The sequence below is a fragment of the Phalacrocorax aristotelis genome, chromosome 18, assembly GCF_949628215.1.
Source record: "Phalacrocorax aristotelis chromosome 18, bGulAri2.1, whole genome shotgun sequence".
Taxonomy (NCBI): Eukaryota; Metazoa; Chordata; class Aves; order Suliformes; family Phalacrocoracidae; genus Phalacrocorax; species Phalacrocorax aristotelis.
In genome coordinates this window covers 1,769,790-1,788,286 of record NC_134293.1, presented here as the reverse complement: position 1 = coordinate 1,788,286, position 18,497 = coordinate 1,769,790, and the positions used below count along the sequence as shown (strand labels likewise).

The 18,497-nt window shown below is 41.2% G+C and overlaps 1 protein-coding gene across 2 annotated transcripts; it reads right to left on the bottom strand.

The window, feature by feature from the left end:
• Positions 1-384: 384 nt before the first annotated feature.
• On the bottom strand, positions 385-18,495 carry NSRP1 (nuclear speckle splicing regulatory protein 1). Of its 2 annotated transcripts, none has more exons than XM_075112758.1 (7): positions 18,390-18,495; positions 17,136-17,223; positions 7,451-7,507; positions 6,051-6,182; positions 4,911-5,118; positions 4,226-4,334; positions 385-2,033 (listed from the first exon to the last, which is right to left on the bottom strand). In XM_075112758.1, the coding sequence occupies exons 1-7, from the start codon at positions 18,407-18,409 to the stop codon at positions 1,013-1,015; spliced, it is 1,635 nt and encodes a 544-aa protein (XP_074968859.1). In that variant the 5' UTR covers positions 18,410-18,495; the 3' UTR covers positions 385-1,012. The 2 variants fall into 2 exon arrangements, with proteins under 2 accessions (XP_074968859.1, XP_074968861.1); XM_075112760.1 differs by having other exon boundaries at positions 6,035-6,182; positions 18,390-18,455.
• Positions 18,496-18,497: the final 2 nt, after the last annotated feature.

Sequence of the window (18,497 nt, the reverse complement as noted above, 5' to 3'; positions counted from 1 at the left end):
TGCCTCATTGCTATGTCTGCTGAACAAAATATTAGTGAAACACAAATCTCAAAACCTTTTTTTACATTGGTTCACCTTACCATAGCATAAAAGCAATAAATTTACTCATAAACAAAGCGAAAGAAACCATTGTGAAAAGCGTCGAAAATGTATTTTAAAAACTATGACCACCGTCAGATACCCTACTTACCAAGTTATAGTTTGGAGAGGAATTTACTTTTGATTACGAACCTTTGAACAGACAGATTGACAAATCTGAAAGGTTACCTCCAGCAGAATGAGCAGATATGGCTGTAATGCATGAAAACAGACTCGTGTACCATGTTTCACACAAAAAAGAGGAAATAAAGTAACACAAGCATTAAAAAAGACCTAGGCATTAGACCCAGTATTTATCTTACATTTTATTTAAGTATTTCTGTACATCAGGTCCCAAAACCAAAGCCCACACATAAATAGAAAATTTGTATGTCAATATGCATTCAGCCTACAAAATGCTGTACTACGTACAGAAATCTCCTAGATTATTATTCAGGCTGCTTTTCTTGCTCCCCCCCCCCCATTTTTACAGGTCTGCTTCTCATTTTTGAGAGAATCAGTGGGCAACAAGGACTCCTGCGAAGGCCCGAATGCTGTTGTTTCAGCAGAGCTCTCAGTTTCAGCTGGTGAAAGGAGCAGGGGCTGCCAAGGGGACAATATTCTCACCTTACGTTGTTTAACACTCCTAGGTCTGTCCCAGAACCTTCAAGTACCATGATAAGGTACTCAAGGCCAGGGTGGAGAGAGTCAGCCAAATTTAATATTTCAACTGTATAAAGAGACTAAAGGTGTGTATCAAGTGATACGTTAATCCATTTCAAAAGTTGTTCCTCTATTACGCCACACACAATTTCTTAAATGAAAGACAGGAATAAATAGCTACGATACACTTGAACTTCTGTACAAGAGTCCATGCAGCAGTGGCTTTTCCTCTTGGCTGACAGAGCGAGTGTTTCTGTCCACCACAGGGCCGTTAATCTTCTTCCTTCTCGATGTAAGATTTAGTACTGACGCGTGCCATTTGCCTCGCCAAATAGCGGTCCCTTGCTGACATGACTGTCTCTTCATTGCTTCGTTTGGCAAATTTGCTCATGCTCTCAGATGGTTTCTGTGCTTGTTCCTTCTCCTCCTTCTCTCCTTCTCCAGCTTTACGCTTCTGCTCAGACAAAATCCCAGAGCTGCATCCTCCCTTCTCATCCACCTCTCTCTCTTTTCCCAGATCAGTCTCTCCATCTTTTTCTAAAGATGCAGGAGTAGCTTCCCTCCTCTCTCTATACTTCTTTTCATCACGACCATGTTTTTCTCTCCTCTCCTTCACATAGTCTTCCTTTTCTCTGCATTTCTCTCCTCTCTCCTTCTCTCTGTCATTATATCTGTCTTTACCGTTTCTTATTCTCTCTTTCTCTCGTTCCTTTTCTGAGCCCTTCTCCTCCCTCTCCTTTGCCTTCCTCCATTCTCTGCCATGTCCCTCCCTCTCCTTTCTTTCCTTCCCCCTTTGTTTATCATCTTGCTCTTCCCTCCTTCTGTAGTTATCTTTATTGGTGTGATCCCCGTATCTGTGTCGCTCTTCCTTTTCCCTTTGGTGATCCTTTTCGTGGGTCCTACTTCTCTCATAGTCTTTTTCCCTGTATTGCTCATCATTCCCCCTCCTGCTTGGTCTGCTCTCTCCCCTCTTTGTAAGATGACTTGTTTGGGCTTTTGTGTGCAGCTCTTCCTCCGCACCAGAGGAGCTCGGTGACCCGGAATGCCTCTGGCTCTTGTGATGTTTAGCCTCCTCTTCACTGCTCACAGAGCTCTCTCTCCTCTTCTTTTTCAAATTTACTTTACTATTTCTGTGTCTCTTATCATCATCACTACTATCAGTTCCTAAGTCGGTATCAGCGTCCGGATTATTCTCCTTCTTAGCAGAGGGCTTCAGTCTTTGCTTTTCATAGGGGCATTTGTTCCTTTGAGTGGACTCATCGTAACAAGTGTCAGATTTTTCTTCCTTTATCCTACATTTTTGATGTTAAAAAAGAAAAAAAAAGATTACACAGCCTGAAATCTCAGACTTTTCTACAAACTGACTTCTGGTCAGGACTTAAGCAAAAGATGCTGCTGAAAAGCCTAAGAAAGCAAAGCTATCTTTGGCTCAGGAATCCAGCGCAGAGGATTTCTATTAAGTATCTGGTTCATTGCTAAATGTGAGCTGGTGAATTTACCTAAAAGAACGACTATGGTTAAGTATCTGTGGCCTCCATCTAAGGAGAAAGACATAGATTTGTATTCTTGCGTAAGCTTTTGGCAAGCTACATGCTTTTCCCTATGTGTTTATTCCTCTATTCATGTCAAATAATCATCCAGAGAAGCAGCAGGTTGTATGTCTTGTCGACAGAGGTAGGAACATAGCTTCCATTAGTAGCAGGAGTAGATTCTTTTTAATCCAGTATTTCTGAAGATCTCACTCTTGTGGCTAGATTGAAATTAGCATCTTTTAACAGCTTCTTAAATACAAAAGGTCGACCCACGGAGGACCAATTTGGGCAGTAGACAGAAGGGTTATGTTTTGTCATTCTTTTCGGCCTGATAAGGAAACCCACATTTACTCACACGAGCCACATGTCTCTTCTTTCTAAGCATACAGCTACAGTAACAGCCTGTGGTAAATCCTCATGAATCAGCACACCATCTAGTAAGATTGAATGCTTGATGCATGCTTGAAAGCATGGTCAGTCTACGAACAATGACTAAAAATTATGCTGAAAAGTTTGATAATTTGTTTAGCAATCTAGTGAATTAAAATGGCGAGTCAAAGTGGATCACTTCAGGGACAAGTGATGCAAATTCTGAGATCTAAAAATTGAGCTGTTTTCTCTCTGCATGCTCTTGTACCACCAGGAGAAAGAATAAAATTAAGAAATACACCTAAGCTTATTTGAAAGCCTCGCTGGGATCACCATCTACAGTACTACTTGTCTGGACCTGCATTAATTTTATATATAATTCACAAAAGGAACATTTCCTTAATTTGCAACATTAAGAAACCATCATTTCAAATGATCTGTACATAGTGCAAAACTACATTTTCCTGAAGACACTCTGAAAGAACTATTAAAGCAAACAGACAACAAGTGGGCTGACTGCTACTGCTACTGTTTTTACAGAGATGCAACTGAGTATCTTAGATTTCATCAATAAATTTCCCATTTTCTGCTTAAATTCAGGAAGCTGTTCTGCAGTAATTCTTACTTCCTATTTCTTTTACGCTACTTTTCCCTATTTATTTCCAATAAGGTGGCATACCCTTATACTAAAGACACAATCGAGAACTGTGGTATTTCAGATAGCCGAGTAACTTCACTGTGATCACATTCTTCATTTAAGCTACGGATTTACTTTCTAATAACCCAACCTCAGATCTAGAAGATCTCTTGATGAAAGCTGCGTTTTCTTTGCGATGGCAGGCATTTAACTAGTGACATCTGGGTTTACGGCCTATCTCAAGTGAGGTTTAACCTGAATTAATGGTTTCAAACGATCCGTTGTTGCATGTAAGAAACGTATCCCCTTCACCATATTTATCCACAGGGCAGAATTTCACCGTCTCAACTACATGAATAATTCAGCCTCATCTCATTACTTTGCTTTGGAATGTGCACGTATTAAGATTTTAAAATAATCCCACTGGAATTCCTGTATATTTGATTAATTTCCGTTTACCACAGCCTCAACACTCAATTAATTTATTCTTTATGAACCTGTAACTGTGGAGTAAGGACGAAGTTAGAGACTTGCATTCTTTTCAGGGAATTCATATCACATCATCATTTCCTTTGACTTACCTCTACGCTCATTATTTTACTTTTTGTCTCCCTCATGGTTCAAAATATGCAACTTAATGCAGATTGCCAAATATTACGCAAACCAAAGTAAATATAGATTAGAATACCAAGCAGTATTACAAGTACGACTGTCCTCTTAATACTTTTTAAATGGCATCCCTCTCCTCGTTTCTGCCTTATGGTCTATACCACTGATGATCATTAGACATTTTCCACACAATTCAGTTAGCCAGCTGTATAAAGTAACCAGCTTACCCTACCAGCATTTTAGTACTCTCTAATTCTTGCAGTGCCCCAGTGAGTCCGGAATCACAAACAGCCAGAAGCTGGGTCGTATCCGAAAGCCTTCTGGAATCGCATCCTACCTGGCTTCACGGAAGCTGCATTTAGGCATCTCTTCTTCCCCTACCCTCTGGTTTAGAAGATGTCTGTAAAATCCGCTGAGATCCTTCTGTTTGGTCACATCCAGGTACGCTAAGAGAAAGAGAGTAAGGTTGGATTTACCATGCCACAAATACTCACCGCACACAACTCACGATTGGTAGACACCACCAAGACATCAACCTCCAGCCAGGAGGTTTTCAAGCCCAGAGCGGAAAAAGCTCAGAACAATCTGATTCGACCTCACAGCAGACCACACTTCAAGCGAAATGCTGGGACAGGTGACCGTCAGAGGTCACTCCAACATGGTTTATCTTATGATCCCATATCCTCTTCCTTACCCCTATTTCTGGGACACTGTACGGAATGTCTGAAGTAAGGAGTGCAAGCACCATTGTACCCCAGGCTTATGAGTCTTCCTTCAACAGCTGACCCTTCCTCAGAAATTAGAAGTAGCAACCCAGATAGTAGTGACACAAAGAGAGGAGATTCCTCTGTTCCTTCAGTAACATGTACAACGGAAAATAACAAAGTGGGATCTGGTTCAGTACCTGCTATCTGGTTCTTTTTTATTTTAATCATCTCAAGCCTCACAGAGGTCAGATGACAGCAAATCCTGTACGAGGCCATATGCCTTTTTAAGGGGCATTATGTGAGTGTGAACCTTACCCTCGAGAGCTGCCTCTCTTCTTTCTCTTTCCTCCTCCTCAGCCCTTTCTTGCAGCTTCTTCTTATAGGCTGAAGTCACAAAAGCCTCTTTGTGAGCAAACTCTCCTCCTTCCATTTCACGCTCTTTCTGAATTTTTCTTTCCATTCTTTTTTCTTGCTCCTTCTTTCGAATCTCAGCTGCTTTGAGGATATTTTGGATGTATCTGGGCTAAAATAGGAGATAAAAAGGGTATAATGCTGAGAGATAATTAAGGTGGCTCAGAAAACACAAACTGGGATTGCTGCAGATGTTGAGGAACTTCTGTAATGGAAGAAAGTCAACAGAAGCTAATCTAACATATTCTTACACTGTTTGGCAGCTCTCTGAAATAAACTGTCGTTCCCTTTTAGATCACCAACATGGCATGCTTCCCTAACAAAAGGCGTTGCTGTACTCAATCAAAACATTCAGCCCATCTCTGACTAGGATTATTTTTGCTCTGAGTGAAATGAAATGTTTTTTAATTTCTTGCCCCTCTGTCTTGTATTAGTCTTGCCTTTCTATTGCTGTAGAGGAGCGGGAAGCTTCCTTTTATACCCACATGACCTGACAAGAGCTTTCAAATGAAAGAACAATGAAAATATCACTCCTTAGGATAACTCAGCAATGCTTTGAAACAAGGCATTGGGCTGTGGAAATTGGCTCACATTTCACCCACGGAAGTTAATTACTTTAGACTTCTGCCAGTACTGGAGGACTGTCAGAGGAGGGTCAATTTATGCTCATTGGCTTAATAACTGAAGAGTCTTTATTACCAGAAGTAGGATCGTTGCAGGGCCCACCGCCTCGAATCCTGTTATCCCATTGCAACATTCTCTTCAGAAATACACAGAAAGATATGCTACATGTACATCATAAATTGGGCGGGAAACTTATGATCTGCCACCCTCCAGAATACCCCTGGATCAGGACTCTGAGGTATCTGATGAACTAACCGTTTTGCCAAAATTCTTGCGAATTACTGTCTTATAGAACAGGGTTTGAGCACAATACTTGCATTCCCCATGAGAAAATACACTCGGCAAAGCTTAAAAGTTAATCAATCAGTTATTCCAAGCGTACAGAGATAAGACAGACAGCATACATTTTCAGGTATCGACCTTTTTGTCATCTGTTCCAGATAACACTCTGGCATTACTTTCTTTCTTCTGCTGCTGCATTTCATCGTAAATACTGTCATATTCGTACACCGTAGCATCTTCCTCCAAAGCCTTCTGAATCTCCAGTTTGGTCTAGAAGAAAAAAAGAGGGGAGGAGAAGAAAAGATACCAAAAAATTAAGCATGATATTTTTACTCTTTTCAAACATTTTATTCCTATGTTGGAATTTAAACAGATCTATAGTATAATCCTATCCATTAAAACATGGAGTGCAAATTAGAAACAGTCTGATCTACAAAACTCTTAAACTGTTTACAGGATTGAGAAAACAAACAACCGAATAATCACCAGTGTTGGCAGCTGCAGGAAATACAGGAGGCAAAGCACAACAGTCAAAACAATTCAGGAAACTTCTTAATGAGCAAACTATTCCATCCAATAACGCAATTTCGTTTTTTATATAAAAAATAAACAACATTTCAATACATTTTATGGTCTGTTTTCATCTATAGTTTATCTCCCCTCCCCAAAGCTCCAAATAATAAATATGTACCAGTATAATTCAGGATATGACTCCATATTTCACAGTTCTATCTTCTGTTTGCACGGTCAACTTGGAAGAAAGAACTGTGAAAACGATCAGTTTTTAAAAGCCCGATTGGAAAAAAACAACTACTGGGGGTCAGGCCTCCTGACAGCAGGAGAGGAATACTGAGCTGCAACCATGCCAGCAAAGAACAGCAATGTGTTACATGCATGGTGCATAAACACCTTCTTCTTCTAGCGACGTCTTTTATTGGTCTGGAGTTTTTTTAAATGTAAAATTCATGTTTCCTCTATACAATTTGTTCCTCGATTAGAGCAAAAGGCTCACTGTTGGTATATATTTAAATATTTAAAACCCCAGTCCTTTGTGGCGTTACATTCTACACATGAAACAAACTGTTTGAGAAATTCTAAAAACATCAATGTGTTCAATGCCACAAAACAAACTTCAACATCTTGTGTGCTTAAGTGCTTGCACTGATTAAACAGAAATTTTATTGTGTTTTAAATTATGGCCAACTCTGTTAAACCTCACTCGTGCAGCTTTCATTGGGCAGCTTTTCAGCTGCTCTGACCACAGCCAGAAGAATTTCAAAAAGAACAATCTTGCCCAGAAAAGTGAAACGAAATCTTTGCTAGCGGGAAGGCTCTGAGAACGTCAAGCCAAATTTTAAAGAAAGTCTTGTGCTGCACAAGGCAATGCACAAAATCATAAAATTATGTGGAATTTTTTTAAAGGGTAACTCTGACTCTGAACCTGCACAATTATGTTTCTGCAATTATTCAATAAAAGAGAACGGATTCAGTAATTTTGTAATTTGCCATGGGCATGAAGAGTTCCCACTGCATCTTACCTGTTTCATTGCTTGTTTTTTCAATGCTTCTTTCTGAAGACTTTCACCAACAGTTGGCTATAGAAGGAAACATTGCAGAAATAAAATTCATTACATTGACACACTTCATATTATTTTTCTACCGTTCTAACAAATAACTATATAACAGCACCATTACATAAGTCAGTCTCTCACTTCAATCGTATTTTTCTGTAAGGAAGGGAAATGAGACGTTCATGCACACGCATACCATCCATCAGCCTTTTCCATGAGCAAGGTATTGCAGTACCTCAACGTATGTATGTATATAGGGATTTTTTTAAAGAAAATGGTGATGAGATTAAGAACACTACTTCAATGACGTGTACCTCAAAAGCTGCATAAAAATTCATCCCATTTCACATAACAAGCAACCTCCGGCCAAGAAATGCCCAGAGACAGAGGAGGTCTGTGAAAACTGTGGAGTTGCAATGCTTTCCTCCAGCCACTGCCAAAAACTGGCTGATACCCCTCCACTACGGCAAGGGTCAGTCTGTTGGCACAAGCAGCTAGCGCATCAGCAGGCAAAGCATCTAGCAAAGGACAGCTAAAGCCAGTACTGAACAAATTCCTAAGAGGAGGATGCTTGTAATACATCTACTCACTCACAAACACTACAATTATTTCTCTTTTTTGCCATAAAACAGAAAAAAAGGGAAAACACAGAAAACAAACCCCCCCAAAATCAAGAGAAATTGGAGTTATACCCTCACACCAATTTATGTATCAAAAACATTTTAATGCTCTTGGGAATTATATGACTGTGAATAAAGAAGGATAAATATTCTCAATGCTTTTTTATATTATCTTTCTAATATAGCCTGTGAAATAGATGGGTGCTATTCAGAATATGCAAACTCTTCTGCCAGCACGTAAATGTCATCAGAGGCGCAGCAGTCATGAGCAGATGTTGTCACTGACAATCACATGAAAAAACTGCATTCATAGTAAAAAACAAATATCCAAAAGGATTTGGCGCTTACTTCAAGTCTGATGTGAACAAATAAGAATGCTGCTGTACTTCAAACATGTAAACATGTTAATGGTTAATTTCTCAAGATTAACGTGCTAGGAAATAGCAATTCTGCTCTTCCCTAAGAAAAACCATATCCACTACTGAAAACATGCTTTTAATCATACTGCTTTTAAAGAAACTTCACATTTTATTTAGTTTTATCTTTTAATTAGCGTTGAACTAAACTGCATGTCTATCTTTCCTCAAACAACAGATAATACTGCTTATTAAAGAGATGCACTATCCATGACAGGACTTGTACCCTTGTTTATGTAATTAAATATCTCTTTATCTTAAAAAGCAGAAATCGGAAAGAAAAATCCTTTTGCATTTTGGCAGCTTCCCAAGTTTTGCAACTTTGACTAATATGTGCTCTATATCACATTTTAAAAAGACAGATTGTGTAATCAGCTCTTAATAAAATTAAAAAATGGAAAGGAGCAGCAGGAAGCCTGGCAGCAGGGACTAGGATCTTCTGAAATCAAACAGAATTAGTACCATCTAAATTCAAACAGATCCCCTGAACAAGAAGGTTTATTATTTCATTTGACGTTTAAAATACAATAATGTTTCATGACCCCGCTTTCTTATGCTATTAACATTTTAACAGATGTGTCAACAGGGAAGAAAATCAAGTGCTTTTCCACAATTTTCTACATGACAGACTGTGAACAGTCTGAGTATTTTTCACCAGATAATTTCAGAAACGGGGAACAAGCAGTGCCATGAGCAGCAGAATTAACGGAGTTCCGTAATATGTCCCTTGGTGCCCTCTGCCTCCTTCTTTCCCCATCACCTCCTCAGACACCCTGCCAGCTTGATTTGGCAGGTGGGCAACACTGCGCGACCAAAAGCTAGCCCAGTGCTGAGCGGTCGGTCAGCGGTTCCTCCTCAACGCTGAGAAAGATTAAAATCACAGATTCTCATCTATGTCTGTCCCTTTGCCCAGCTGCCGGTTTTCAGGAAGACCGCAGGAACACAGCGCCTTTGGGGCCTCTGCCACCCGCCGAGGCCGGTTAAGAATGTTAGTGCGTTCACAAGTTGTATGGGATTAACTAACAGGTTCACACTCTATGGTTCAGGTTCAGCCATCACCTCTATGGGATTTTTTTCTGCTATGCAAACCATAAATAATAAAAAGAGTTGCAAGCTTCTGTGTAGTTCTTTTTTTTTTGTTTAAGAGCCAGAAAGGTAGTATCTCAGAGGAGTATCAAGTAATTCTAAACTCAGTAAGAGAAGGTGCTACGGCAATGCTTAATATTTGGAGAAGTACATATGGTACCAGGTAATAGCATCGATTGAGTTCTAGATACTCAGAACTTTGCTCACATCCCATAAACAGGCTAGGGCTTACTTTTATGAGTAATACTACAATTAAAAAAAAAAAAAGAGACACAGTATTTAAAATATTCCTTCCTAGCCCGCTCCAAGTGAGCCACTTACAGACAAGTAAAAATGGGAATCTGAAAGGGCACATATTCCAGCTTTTTCTGGTCCTTTAATTGCTACCTGCAGACTCAGATAAAATCCACCTCTGCTTTCAAAATGTTAAACCTCGTGGTTAAACAACAGTAATAAAGGGAAAGCGTGATGTGTACTTTCATGGAAGAAAAGCCCTGCGCTGATCCAGTTACGCTCGTCACCAGAAAGCAGCCCTCTGCCTAACCCAGCTGCAGGTAACTAGGTAAGGACGCGGCGCGCGCTCCAGGCTTTAGGAAGCTGAGCTTGGCAGACGTCAGCAGCACACTCGCAGAGTCCGGCGTGGTATCAGGGACTACACCCTGCATACTTACTGCAGCTCGCTGATTATTTGGACTAGAACTGGATATAGCCTCCTGTTTATTTGTGTAGCTGGTTGACTGGGGGATGCAGATAGCAGATTATTTAGTCTAAAATAACCTACAAGAATCCTGGCTTCATTCATGTAGTATTTACCTCTGGCTTTCAGGAGTGATGAGCTGATGTTGAGAAATATTTAAAATGCTGTACTTTATTTTTATGTCACATGCTTTGTCCTAAAAAACCACTATCAATAAGCCAGTACAAATTTCTTAAAATAAACAACTATTTTGAATTGGCAGTGGAACATACACCAGCATTACACAGAAGACCTAGACTTCCTCCTGGCTCTTGGGGAAGAGGATGTCCTCTGCTTGACATACTAAGGGTCATCACTGAGGATTCCTCTACCAGACACTCTTACACCAGCTTTACAGAAAGGTACCTAAAGAGTAAGGAATCTCCCCTGCATTATGCCAGAAAATGAGGGCTCAGGAGAAGACAAAAGAGATTCTGCAGTTATATTTACTGAATAAGATTCATTCCACCAAAATACATAAACGCTGCTGAGGATGCTTTCTTGTCTGCCTACATGAAATAAACGTGTTGATCTACAAAGATTACATAAACACAAATGCAATATATGATCCTCATATTGTACATATAACTGTACAGAAGCCCACCTGTGATTTGTTTGTGTAGAGTGGCAGTAAGTTTACGAAAACCAAACAGCTTCCCTAATGGTTTATGGTTGACAATTTCCTGTTGTGGTATGAGCTCTGATAGATGAGAACTTCCCGTTCTTTTGTATTGTTTTTACTTATCAACTGTCCATTTATTAAAGGCCCTACAAGCTCAGCAATCTGTCTCACACCTTCTCCTTCCCTGCAGTCAAGCTATTCTTCTGAAGCACAAAGCTTATAGTTTAATATTTTCTGGAAGGAGAACATTTTTAGCCCTACCCTGTGAGACACAGAAGCCGTGCAAATCAGGAAACTCCTAGAAGTAAGACTCTCGAGTCTACCACTCCTACGAGACCATGGAAGAGAACTTGCATGCAACTGAAAAGGTTAAAAAAAAAAAGAAAAAAAAAAAAAAAAGAGTAATTACCCCACCCTACTAACACTTCTCATTGTTCTCTCCCATGTCTTATCTCCTTCAGGTATCTATAAGCTTCTTTCAGGTTCATAAGTACCTGAGCTACCTCCTTATTTTCATCCTGCAGGCAAGCACCCCTTTAAGTTACTTCTTAAAACATCATCTTCACATCACTCCTACACAACCAAGGATGACAATGCATTCAAATAACTGGCCAATGTTTTTTGGTTTGTCTCAGCTATGTTCAACTCACGACAGAGCATGCAGACCATTTACAGCTTACACAAAAAGCTCGATCCAAAGTTCAAACGCAAATACCTAAAAAGGCAATTTCACAAGTGAGACAACTAAAATTTCATTTTCTTACAGATTTGTCCTCTCTGCCCTCCCACATCTCAGTCCCAGCTGCAGTTCTTTGGTTTCCCTCTGCATCTCCTGCTTCCTCGTGCCTCACCTAGACTAGGCAGCCAGCCCTCAGCTTCCAGGCCAGCCAAACAGAACCGGGGAGGGTTGAGATCATCTTGTCTTTCTCCTCATCGGGGCATTAACAGGGTCTTTGTTCTGCATTTAGAGACATCCAGTCTTGTTGAATTCACTTTGAAGTGGCCTGTACATTCAGAAACTTACTATGGGCAAATGTCAAGACAATGAATTGCATAAAGCTCTTTTCTGAAAGCCAAAATGAGGATAGCAAATGATCGACCTGAACATGCCTAGTTTGAATAATTCTTGGGCTCTACTTATCCTTCTCACTTATCTCATTTGTTCTTGAGAAAAACCTTGTTTTACCTCGAGTTTTTAGAAGTAATTACTCCTAAGCTGCTGCTGTAAACAGCACAAGTTCCAGAGCAAAGGGTGCAGCACCATTTAAGCTCAGTCTCAGAAAACAAGTCTTAGTCTGTGACTAGTATAATTTTCAGTGCTGACGCTGGTTTCTAGGAAGTTACGCTCTGAGGCGCTCTCAAAGCATACATGAGACACCCGACCTCTTTTTCCCCACTGACTGCCACAAGTATGTGACCAACAAATTCTGACATAATAACTGTTATTAACGGAGTACCCTGTCTTAGCTGCACAGCCCACCTCCTAAGGTACTGTGGTTGCTACCAAAACCCCAGGTGTGGTACTTACTGACAGACCGTGTAAACCATCACACCATTCCTTTTTTAAAACCAAAAGATGCTTCTGCTCTAATATAACCTGTTATGAAAGACCCAGGAGAGGGCTTTGCCCTTTAACATGGCCCTTTTTAATTCTCTGCATGCTGCTTTGCAGTAGACACATTAAAATAAATCACCTTTGTTTAAAGTGAAATACATTTTTAAAGGGAAATGAAATGCTTCAGTGATGTTGGGCAGATTATATGTAGTTTGATTTTAATCTCTCACCACAACCATCTAGTTTTAACTGGATGCACAGAAAAATATTTGACCTAATGGCAACAACAGGGTAATTTGGAGCTCTATTTGATGAGCAAGTGAAAGAAGCACAGGTAGTCAGCCGGTTCACAAAATGCTAATTTTACATTTATAGTGAACTAGCCAGTCCAAGAGCTGAGAAATAGACACTTTCAGAGCAAAATTCATCCCACCGATTTTAGGTGTCTACTTCAGAATGAGAGAAGTTGTGCCTCAGAAGTACCTGCATCTCTGTTGGCTGTACAGGGAGATCAGGGAGCTCCAGTGTAGATAACTGCATATGCTTCCATAGATCTCCCCAGGTTTGTGGCCATGAAAGGCTGAGATCTAACTCTGCTCCCTTCATTTTTCTCACATCAGATAAGGAATCTCAGACTGTGAGATCTCTGGATTCCTGGCACTTTGGTACCAAAGCACCTTAAAATGAGCTATTTACACTCCCATGTATATGTATTTAGCAGTGAATCGTTAAGGCTTGCCCTCAGACCTATATTATCTAACTACAGCGTGCACATGGATGGTCACTAAATGTACAGGAGACTCAAGCCTTCGCAGGAAAACAAAACAAAAAGTCAAGTCAGGCAACAGATTCCCCTCAATTCACACGCTATACGAGTCATGGCTACTAGCAGAGGATTAAGAGAAAGGACATGAAAAACAAGTCACATACAGAATTAGCTTTCCTTGGCGTTCCCTCCTAGGTTCCAGAAACGAGGATAGGGACTTCCTGAACTGGAGGATGCACCTGGACCATTGTTTGACACCAAGAACAGCCCTTAATTTGACTAATCCATTTCTGAATCCATTTTATTTTTGGCCATGCCACAATATCCTGTGGCAATAAGTTCCACAACCTAATTATACTTTGTGTGGAGAAAAAAAAACAATTTCCTTTTGTTTAGATTAAACCAGTTACTTGGTAATTCCTTAATATACTCTACTGCTCTTATGAGAAATGGCAAAATCACTTTACTTTCCCTGAATCGCTCTTGATTTCACATCCTTCCTCTCAAGTTATTCCTCTCCACTTCCTGCTCAGCAATCTCTTTCCTAAGACCCCACCTTAGTCTACTTAAGTCTTATTTCGCATGAAAACTGTTGCATAAGCTCTGGTCATCATCCGTACTCATTCCTTTGCCAATTTTCAGTCGTACAGTACCCTCTGCAAAGTTGCAAAGTGAATGGAAAGATCTGTAAGCAAAACCAAAAAATGGAGTCTACAACAGCACATACTTTTCTGCTTGTTTTCAGCTTCTCCCTTTGAGCCTGCTTACGCACTCCATTTATCTTCTAGATGGTCACTAAAAACCCCACCAAATCAAGCTGATATTTTCACAGAACTAACCACACTGACTCCACGATCTCTCTCCTGACTTTAGCACCCGCTGTGGTCTACGTACAGGTTTCTTCCCAGTTAAACTTTACATCCTGTAGCAACAATCAGTTTTGGAAGTCTGGTAAGGTGCAGGAAAGTACGTTGGGTAATTCTGATACAATCAAGAAACAGAAATTTTATCTGCTGTACCACAGAGATATTTTCAACCAAATTCCAAAGAGAAAACAGAACATGGAACAGTGCACTGGGAATACTGACAAGCCACATCCGAAAATGAAAAGCATGAATAAAGGAATAATATTTTGGAGAAAATGGATATATCATAAATAACTGTAAGCCAGAATGGACAATTACTTCTAACATACCCTTGTTTCCTGCTGTAACATCTACTCTGTACAACGGGCTCTCCTAGGGGTAACAACCTTCCCCCAGTTTTTAAAGACAGCAGCGACTCCTCACTATGAAGGCAAATAATTCAGAACTATATTGGCTAGAAGTAACTGTAACCGCCTGGTTTACTTTTTCCCAGTAAACATTGCATTTCAAGAAAATTTCCATCCCAGATGCTCTACTTCTTATGAACCAACCCAAAGACCATCTTCATCAGCAACTACCATCCATTAATGAACTTAGCCATGGCAAAAAAACCCTTTAAAACTCCTTCAGTAAGGTACAGGCAAAATCTTAATGAAATATGCAGAGTAACATTTTAAAAAAAAGGGAGCAGAAGTTTGGTATCTAATATATAATCACAAACCAAGTCAGGTGTGCAGATTTCCCAGCACAAACTTTATTAGAGTTCAGTTAAAAATACATAATCTCCAGACATTTGAGATATAGTTCTGACTGATACGGTAGCAGACAGGAAATGAAACCCCTCCCAAATGCTGCTCCTTATCTTGAAAAGCTCTAAAATTATTATTGAACTAATAAAGTAGTTTTGCTTTTTTTAAAAATGATCCTCTTTGATAAAGGCAGTTATGAGATTATTACTTTTTGCTGGCTATGTACCATACTGATGAGCGTGACAACTTTGAAGAGTCTTTAGAGCAGACTCTAGCAGCAAATCTGTCAGCCTTTCTGAAAGGGGGGATACTTGATCTGTTAAGCTATAAGTTAGTAGACTACATCATACATTTTTAGAATTATTAGCATTATTTTGCTTTAATGTTTAGATATTAGAAGGAAATAAGAAGTGAAAACCCCACAAGATAGCTCCATACTCAGGAAGGTTCCCAGTCCTACTGTGTAACCTTTTAATGGTAATAGATTAATTCAAGGGCGTTCCTGGATCTGGAAAATGTGGGGTCAGTCCCTTAATGTCGAGAAAGACCAAATCCCAAACTGACAGGGAAAGTGCTCCTGCCATTGCAGACAGCCGACCCGCTGCCATCTCCCTTGGGTGTATTTAAAGGAAAGCCTCTCTTTAGGGCCACGGTGCCAGCTAAGAGCTCAAGTGGCTGGACACACCTGAGAGCACCAAGGAGAACAGCTAAGTGAGGAAAGAGATGGGATTTAAGACATGTTCCTGTCCTCTCTGTTTCCTCTAAGTCCTATAAGCTGCACTGAGGCAGCTGCACATTGGGAGACTGAGTGGATGTTACTAGGAAAGCCCTCAGCCCTCTCAAGCCCTGTATAAAGGGAGCTCAGAGCCTCCAACAGCAGCATTCTAGCTTCTGGAGTAGAGCCAGGCACACAGAGGTTGGGAATTGCTAGATTCAGGCTTTCTCTGACATAAGCCCAACAACTGCTAGTTCATTAAAAGAACATTTTAAAAAAGAATGTTTGATAATAGGACTCAAACTACAAATGTCATTAGACACTTTATTAGCACTGTTTTCATCCACACAAAAGAGCGAGCATTGAGTGAAGCTCTAGAGCAGCAAGGACATTTTAGTAACAAGTTCTGTTTCTAAATTTCAACTGATTCTAAATTTCAACTTCTTAAAAGTTAAAATTCTATACCTATGGCTATATATAAAGTTTATTTTCTGGGGTTTGTGGAAAAAAGTTCAATACACACAGCAAGACATTATGATTAAATTATCACAAGTAATTCAAGATCAATAAAACCCAGTAAATTGTAACATTATGTCCCGAAAGCTCCATCCACGCAGAGAGTTCACCTCCACAATTCTGAGTTTCTATTCTTTACCTGTAAACTCTGAAGCTACTGGCTTTAAATCCTTCAAAAAATCTGGTTTTGGAGTTGGGTTTCTCTACGGTTTCCAAACCAGCCTACACTCCACACCAGTTCTTGGATGCCCCCCATACTCGTAGCAGTGCATCCAGAAGGGTAATTTTTATAGTGTGCAGCACCCTCTACTGGGGCAGGTAGAAAGCTAGCATTTTGAGGGAATGCTTAAAAAATTTTTTAAAATTAAAGGTGACTATAGGACAGTATCAACATCATGCAATGCAGTCATCCATCAGAGTATCAATAAACTCTGTGATCATAGAAAAGCTGTGTATTGTTCAATCTAATATTACAAGTATTGTGAGTACTTCCAGAGTTACAAGTTCTCATTACTTGCCACTTTTTTTTCCTTTTTTTTTTCGTGCTTTAGATCTTCTGGTTTGTACAGCTTTGCTTTGGTTTACAGTGAGTGTGAACATCATAAATCAGTTCTGTCAAATTTGGATGGAATGAGCTGAAGGATAAAATACACTCAACAACTACACTTTCAAGTCAATATCTGAGAAATGACTGTTGATTACTACTCTCTCTCTATTTGCGGACATATTTACCAGCGACAGCCAACAAATTTCTTTACGAGTTAGATACTGTTAACTCTTGCAAACAGGTTGTCACATGGGATCAACTTCCAAAGAGCTGACAGAAAGTAACTAACAATCAAGTCATCACTTCCACGTGAAGAAAACACAGATGGTATTTCACACCCAAACCCAAAATGATGACACGTATCTTAGCGACAGTGCCATAAGCTGATGGGTTAAGGGTTGTGAGCAAATAATTTGCAGAATACAGGGCAAATTTCAGAAGAAAACTGTTGAACTGACCTCTTCATCAGAGTCATCTGCAAACACTGAGAGTTTCTTCGAAACGAGATTTTTCTGTGGCACTTTTTTTGGCATAATGAGCCCATATCTAGGGAAAAAAATTTAAAGTTACCTTTAACACTACTTACGACAAAACACATAGCAGGTTCCAAAACAAAAATCTACCATTCACAATTCTAGAAACAAAAGATCAGCATCAACGTAATGTGTCGAGTATAGATCTGAGCAGCTTTTGCAGCAGCGCGCCCAGCCTTGCCACACGCTCGCAGCTTCTCCCGTAGCTACTGCTGTCTTCTTCCATGCAAAGTTTCTGGACGCAATAATCTTCCTAAACTAGGCCACAAACCCTCCTTGTCCAGCGTTCTGTAAGTGACTTATTTTTTTTCCCTTGGAGAAGTAAGAAATTACTACAGTTCAACCTCCAGAGGTTTAGTCGCAGCCTAGACTAGACACTGTTCTGTAACTACACGTGCTGGGGCAATAAGAAATTCACCTATTTTGCACGGCAACGTAAACCAGCAACACGCAGATGCAGCTACAGCTAAAGACAAGATTTAGAGTCATCTTATGTCGTGCAGAGAATGCAGACATAACCGAGGCACCCGCAACTCCTGCGCTGACGCGGCCAACCTCTGCGCTCTGAAACACTCCCTGTGGTTGTGGTAACGAGCAGACTCCAAATCAGGGCTCTCTCCCCCACCTGCCTTTCCCCGACTCCACCACCGAGTAAACAGCTCGTCACAGCGTGGGGGTTCAGCCAGAGAACCCCACGATGCCGTAGGTACCGCGTGATCTTTGTGACGAACTATCTGCACCCGTGAGCTCTCAGCCCGCCCCCAGGAGCTCCCGCTGCCCCGGCGGGCCGGGACCCCAACCGCGGCCGCCTCGGCGTCCTGAGGGGATTCTGCTTCCTCTGGGTGAAAACTCCCCCCCAGCAACACGGAAGCAGCCTCCGAGGCCTTCCCGCTGCTTTGTTTTGGGTGTTTTTTTTTTCTTTTTAATAAACACAGTTTTAAGTTCAGGCCGACACAGCAAGGCTACGCGGCGGAGACGCGCCAGCCGGGAGGAGCGAGCCCCGCTCCTGCGGCCCGGCCTTGGGGGTTCTGTCAGGGCTCGCCCCGGCCCGAGTCAGGGCCCCATCTGCGCCCGCCCCGAGGGCCCCCCGGCGCTGCCCCGCGGAGCGGGACCGGGCCGGACCCTCCGCCCCAGGAGCCCGGCGGCGCGGCCGCGCAGCCCCGCTCCGCCCTCACTCACTGCTTGCCCAGCGCCGCCATCTTGTCCCGGCCGCTGCCGTCGCCGGGCGGAGCCGCCTGCTGTTCCGCGGCCGCAGATTCCTCGGTGACCGGGACACCCCCTTCCCCG